Source organism: Gossypium hirsutum, chromosome D08 (genome assembly GCF_007990345.1).
Source record: "Gossypium hirsutum isolate 1008001.06 chromosome D08, Gossypium_hirsutum_v2.1, whole genome shotgun sequence".
NCBI classification, from domain to species: Eukaryota; Viridiplantae; Streptophyta; class Magnoliopsida; order Malvales; family Malvaceae; genus Gossypium; species Gossypium hirsutum.
This window is the reverse complement of record NC_053444.1, coordinates 19778601-19785407: the sequence shown is the minus strand read 5'-3', so window position 1 is coordinate 19785407 and position 6807 is coordinate 19778601. Positions and strand designations below refer to the sequence as shown.

At 30.3% G+C, this 6807-nt stretch overlaps 1 protein-coding gene across 2 annotated transcripts; it reads right to left on the bottom strand.

The window, feature by feature from the left end:
• Positions 1-1272: 1272 nt before the first annotated feature.
• Positions 1273-6558, bottom strand: LOC107909202 (ADP-ribosylation factor 1). Of its 2 annotated transcripts, none has more exons than XM_041099190.1 (8): positions 6159-6558; positions 6000-6038; positions 5759-5821; positions 4518-4536; positions 3339-3450; positions 2771-2818; positions 2173-2303; positions 1273-1538 (listed from the first exon to the last, which is right to left on the bottom strand). In XM_041099190.1, exons 1-8 carry the CDS (start codon positions 6259-6261, stop codon positions 1505-1507), a joined length of 549 nt encoding a protein of 182 aa, XP_040955124.1. In that variant the 5' UTR covers positions 6262-6558; the 3' UTR covers positions 1273-1504. The 2 variants fall into 2 exon arrangements, with proteins under 2 accessions (XP_040955124.1, XP_040955125.1); XM_041099191.1 differs by having other exon boundaries at positions 6000-6051; positions 6159-6557.
• Between the last annotated feature and the right edge of the window lie 249 nt (positions 6559-6807).

Below are 6807 nucleotides of genomic sequence, written 5' to 3'. Positions count from 1 at the left end.
AATCACTTATTCAATAAAATAGAGTTTATTCATGAATCTTTTTTATTTGGAGAGTTCTGATTCAATAGTTATGTTTGTGTTTAGAATGATACTCACACATCGTGTAATTTGTGAGTTAGAGAATAATAGAGAAGATTCAATTAGTTGAAAGCAAATATTGAAATAACGCAAGAATCCAAAACCTATCGTCTAAGAATTTATATGGTAACTTCAAATAGACTTTTCGAGATGCTCTAACTAGCTTTTGAAGCCGACTCTTGTGCCTAAATTGTATATCTTCAAGTTCCTTTTGAAAAGGTTTTTGAATTATCCAATTTTGAATTTTGTAACTCAAGATATTGTCATTTTCGTAAAACAATACAATTCCCTTTGGGAAGTTCGAGAGTAATCGCAAGGTATGATAGGGGTAACTTCAACTTGACATTTTTGTTTCAATGTATGCACATGAAAACCATATATTTAGAATATAAAAGTGTGCTTAAAAATAAGATAAAATAAATAATAAAATGTACTGTTTGAAACTAATTAATAATACTAAATGAAATATATACGATATTAAAATGAAAAAAAAAAATTTAAGTTGTAAGTAAAATGAAATTTAAACAAATAAATGCATTAGATTAATAATACTATATGAATACAATTGTTTATCATGATGTTATCATGAATCTTGAGTTGATGTCGAATCAATTTGTGACCCCAATTCAATCAATAACATTGTTAATATATACAATTGATGGAGGCAATAAAATACGAATAGTAAAATTAAAATGTATAAAAAATATTAAAATAAAGCTATGATTGAATTGTTAATCTAAGAATTTACTAATGCAATTAGCATGATTTTAAATTCCACCACATGCATATTTTTGTTGTTTTTTAAATGAAAGGATTAAAGTATCTTTGAATAATATAATTTATTTTAATTATGAAAAAATATTTTAGTAATTTTCCTAGCCGAGTTAATACCCAATTTACTTGCGACAGTAAAAAATTTTAATAATAATATAGATAAAGATATTTTGAAAATTTTACTTAAAAACACAAAAGCTAAAATAAAACACCACCTAAATCCCAACTTACACATACTTTTACGTTTGAGTGAATAATTTTGATTGCTTTGCTGCCAATTGGTGCTTATAAAACTCCAAAAGCATTCCCAAACGCCCCATTAACGTCTTGAGTCTGATACGTAATACACTTAACAACCAGATTTTATCAAACTATATATTTTGTTTCCTAACGTGAAATTGAAATTTTAGATTAGGGACATACAAAATGTAGAAACAATTTAAGAATAAAATGGTTAATCTTTAACAAAATATTTTACATGTACACTAGAAGCTTTCTCGAGAAAGAAAAATTAAAAACAAAAATCAATGCAGTAAATTGACACACCTTCGCTGATGACGCAAATTTCTAATAGATTATAAGAAGCAAACATCGTTCCTGGCTCCAGCCTGACCCACATAGAAGCAAGCTTCTAATTCTTCAGACCTAAGGATTAGCCACTTCCGGATTTAAGTGTATTACTCAACCTACATTGAAGACAAATAAGTTCATGGAGTCAAGAACTGGAAATGCATTTCAATTATCTGAATTACTAGGTATTATCAATCTTAATTGGCTAAAACTGTGTCCTAAAAGTGAACAGAATGAAGTAAAACATCGGAATTGCAAGCAATCGTTTACAGGGGTCTTACCTTCTTACGGGCATGGTAACGTTAATAAACATAAATTAATCAAATGTGCATAGCATTCTACTACTAAAAAAACAAATATTTTTTCAAGGAGCAGATGGATTTACTTTGGAACTTGTTCCTTTTTTCAACATAAATGAACTGAAAATGGACATCGCCAACTTTGAACTTGTTATTCATAAATTCATGAAATGAATCTCATCATAGCATAGGCCGGCATTAAATCTAAATGTCGAATTTTGTGTATTTGAGGAGCAATTTTAGCTTATGTTGCTTGAATTCTTCATTTTTCTTCAAGTACCCGTGTCCAATACTCCTGTTGGACACATGGATATGACCTCCAAACATGCATAAAAAGAACTTTGAAAATTCTAATCATACACGTGCTGGATACTCACACCAGGGTCGAGTAACATAGATTTTGGCAATCAAGTTAAAGAAAAACATGAACTACATGTGATCCAAAACCTACCAGTCCAAACCTTCAAATAGACCTTCCCCTTTAATTGCCGATGTTTTAAAAATAGCCCATTGGCGGCTTTTTAACTTGTGCAACTCCAAAGCCTCTGTCACTGCAGCAGCATCAAGTGCACCTGGAAGATCCTGTATACTCCAAAAATGTGACCTTAACTCCAAGAAAAATTCACAAATAAAATAACCCAAGTGGCTTACTAAATTTTATCACCAAATGAAAATATTATTCTTTTCTCAGCCAACATTTTTGAGGATGTATTTGGGAACTTAAATTTTAAATATTGGATTTGGATTATAAATTTGCCACTATAATTCGAGCAATAGAAGTCATGAAAAAGTTTATATTCATGATTAATTTATTATACATGATGTATCCATCCTCATAATGTGTCAGATAAACAAAATCCAAACTCTCAAACATATATGTTCCCCAGTAAGCATAAGAAACTGCATATTATTTCCTCTTGCAATAAGTGCTTCAAATACGATGCCCATAACCACCAGCTTTTGCTCAATGTCACACACAATATAAGCAAAAGAACTAGTTCTACCCCAGGTCCAAGAAGAAGAAATTAATAAATAAAAAAGGTACCAACCTGCTTATTTGCAAAAATAAGAACTACTGCTCCTCTTAGCTCCTCCTCCTGCCAAGATTCACACTTTAAACTATTACAAAAGAAGCAAGGAAATACATAAAAAAAAAAAGCATTGACAAGGAAAAAGAAAAATATTGTAAGCACCTAGCAGTAGTAGTTCAGTATAAATGTATAAAAAAGTCATTTTAATTGATTGTAGAATAGAAATAAAAATATGTTTACTTCATTTCTTTTTCATGGCAGATGACAAGTAGACAAAGTAGTTATCTGAATTGGTCTTCAAATAAATAAACGAAATACATAAAAGGAAGAGCAATACGTAAGACTATAACAACCTGAAATACCATTTAAAATTTGAAGATAACTGTAGGGAAATAACGTTCAAGAAAGGGACAGAAAGGCAATAATAGAAAGGATTCAAACATCATTCTTTTCATTTTGTCAAACGTTTCGATACAACAGCCTGAAGAAGATCCATATGTCATCTACACAGCATGGAATATTTAATGAAGACTTGTTACACTACTAAAATATAGACATATGAAGAAAAAGATCTTGATGAGTTTACCTCCAAGATTGCATGAAATTCTTCTTTAGCTATCACCAGCCTATCTGTGTCACTTGAATCAACAACATATATTATGGCCTGAGTATTTGGAAAGTAGCATCTCCAATATGGTCTGTGGTGCAAAAGAGATAAGAAACTAGGCTGGTGATCTATTTCTTGAAGCCGCATATTATTAAATGAATATAGAGAAACAATACATAAGTCATATAACAAAACTTGAATAGAATGAACAAGTGATATATAAATCATATATTAAACTTGAATAGGATTAATTAGCAATCTTTTTGTCTGGCGTAAATACACTGTAGGATGTAAAACTTTATTTCACAACTTTTAAACATTGAAAAAAACCTGGAATAATGCTCATCAATTAAATCACAAGTCCTAATTACACAAGTGGTGTAAAGAGAGGAAAACCATGACATTACATTGAAATTCCATGACAGACTCAAAAATAGGTTTATCTAATGCCAAAAAAGCAAAACAAATGGCATTTAAAATAATATTGAAATGTTAATAAACAACAGCCCTAAAATCTAGGTTCAGATTGTGCAGCAAAAGTAGTTTCAGATACTCTCTCTCTCTCAACCATGTAAAAAAAGAGACTAAAATGGTAACTTGTGGCTTGTTGAAGATATTCTTTTTAGATGATTTTTAGCAAAACTAAGTTTCAATGACATTAAATTAAATAGATCCTACAACTATATCCAATCAGACATTTGGTACATCTGGTTCAACTAGCTGGATAAGTATAAAATCAAGCAGTCGTACAATGGCTCTTTTTCTTTCTTTCTTTTTTTATTTTTTATTTTTTATGGTAACACCTATAAAATTCATTACTAACTGATCTGTACAACTAATGTGTCAAAATGATTCTTCTATTATGCATAAACATTATCATAAGAAGTCACAATAAAATGAAAAATATATAGGACATATACCTTATCTTTTCTGTAACTAGCAGAACACAATGGGTATCATATAACTTTGAGAGCAAAACAAAATACAGCTCTATTAAACGGTCTAAGACTCTAAGTAGCCAATGGCCTGCTTTAGATGCACAAAGGCACAACTTTACATATACCTTCAGGACAGAAAAAATCTCATAGTAGAGTCGCCCACAAAATGTCTTGCACAAGAAAGAATTAAAAAGGAAAAATTGCATGTTAGGAAAGTTACCTGATACTTGTCTGTCCGCCTGCATCAATAAATGATAAAGATGTCATCAGGACAAGGAGTTGACATCACTTATGTTTGACGAATAAAACTAAATAGCCCAGAAGGATAGAAGAAAGCAAACTTACAAAACAATGTAATCAATTTAGGTCTTATACTAAGGCCGCATTTGGCATTGTGGTTGGGGGCCAAAAAGTGCTTTCAATCCCAACCACCATGCCAAACTCTTGGCTTTTGGGATTGAAAGTACAGTGAAAAAATATTTTTCCACCCAATTGCAAATGCTAGTATTTAGGTACCTTTGACTTTTGGTTTTTTCCTTTTAAAGTAAAATTATCAAAATATTCTTATTTATATTAACTATTTAAAATATATATTAATTTATATTTTATGTCTCATTATATTAAATTATTTAAATATCATTTATCATTATATTTAAAATTTTAAAATATTTCATGTATTTTTAAATTTACAAATAATTTATTAATTACTTAAAAAGTATTTAAATTGTATATTTCATGTATAAATTATTTAAATATTACCTAAATTAATTTATTTTTAATTTCCAACATTATGTTTTAAATGAACCTTTTAAGTTTCCACTGCAACTTTTGCTAGCAATGTCAAACACTTGAAATTAACAAACGACAAACACTTTCTCACAACACTTTTCAAAAGCGCGTTTTGCAAACCAAACTTTTCAAAAACACTTTTCAATTGCAGAACTAGGCCTAAGATATTAAATTTTTGACGAAGTCCAATGGCGTTGAATAATAGTAAAATTGCATAAGAAATAGGGTTGCAGACAAAGTTAAATTTCCATGGTTTCTTATTTCTCCTATAGGTTGTGGCAGACATCTCTAATTAGTGAAAGTTTTACTTTATCCAGCTTCAAAAAAGTAAAGCTCTGATGATAAAGAGAACATAGAACTGAAAGCCAGATACGGTTAGTTTATAAAATTAAGATTTAAAGTAACAAAAGTAAAAAAAATATCTTCGTTGAAGTCTTTGATATAAGAACTAGAGGATTTAAAGTCTCACAATAAAAACTGTTTCATCTTCCTGACATTTCTGAAAGTTTGAAAGCTAGGGTGCTTCTGATATGATTTTAACATAGATGCATGTTGCGAAAATTTTCCAACTCTTATACCTTCGAACAATCGAATCGATAGGAAAATATAATCAAAATTACAGGACATCGCTACATGTTAAAGATGTGGATCAAGGAATACTGGTCGGCATACCTAAATCCCAAACTTGAAATTTGATGTTATTGTACTGTACTGTTTCGACATTAAATCCAATTGCTGCACCATAAAGAACATAACAAATCAAATATCAACTCTTAAATATTAAAGAAACCTTTGATCTACTTAATGGAAAATCAAAACTTATCCATTCTATCTCCCCACAACATATCAAAATGCTCAATAATCCCGCTTTACACAAAAGAAGAAAAGAGAGAATAGAATAAGAACGACTAACTTGGAATTGTGGAGACAACTTCACCCATTTGAAGCCGATCCGCAACCAAACCCTCAAATTATAAAGAGAGAGAGAGAGAGAAAGGCCATTTCATAAATCACGGCAGGAAAAAATGGGTAGCGCTTAAAACATTAAAAAAAAAGGGATGAGAAATAATACAAAGAATAGTGGTTTTGCCAGCATTGTCAAGACCGAGAACAAGGATCCGAGCCTCCTTGTTTCCCAATAGAGAAGAGAACAATTTTGTAAACAGAATACCCATCTCGTAAAAAAATGGAAAAATCACTCTCTATCAGTGCATGAATTTTGGATCAGATCTCCAAAGCAGCACCCCTGTACAAAAGGAGAGTGCCTGCTTGCAAGAGGAGTTGAGATTTCAATAAGGGTAAAATTGATAATTCAAAAGTAAAGGGGTCTGAAATGCAATGCCAGTATATATTTTTTGGGTGGCTTTTTTTCTTTTCTGATTTTCTCCTACTAATAGAATCGAATCGGAGACAAAAATAGAGAGGACATAGGCAACATAGAAGAAAAGGAAAAGTGGGGTTAGAATCTTATGCGGTGATAGAACCAGTGCAAGCAAATATGTGATTGGCCACGTCATCTTTGGAAATTGTAATACTGAGCACTTTTATAGTTTTTCTTTTGTTCGATTTTGTATAAAGATTGTAATATTATGAAAAAAATTTATGTATATAATATTTAACAGATAAAATTAATATTTGTACAAAATTTAACAAATAAAATTTAATATAGATTATCTGTACAAAATGTATAAAATCATATAAAAATTGTATATAGATAAAAC

Bases quoted from the DNA above. Each gene is read 5' to 3' on its own strand.
- LOC107909202 (XM_041099190.1), bottom strand. From the start codon at position 6,261: ATGGGTATTCTGTTTACAAAATTGTTCTCTTCTCTATTGGGAAACAAG. The intron at 6,039-6,158 runs GTATTATTTCTC...GTTTGGTTGCGG, and splicing joins TGGCAAAACCACTATTCTTT to ATCGGCTTCAAATGGGTGAA. The intron at 1,539-2,172 runs GTAGGTTTTGGA...TCTTCAATGTAG, and splicing joins CTATTTGAAGGTTTGGACTG to GTTGAGTAATACACTTAAAT.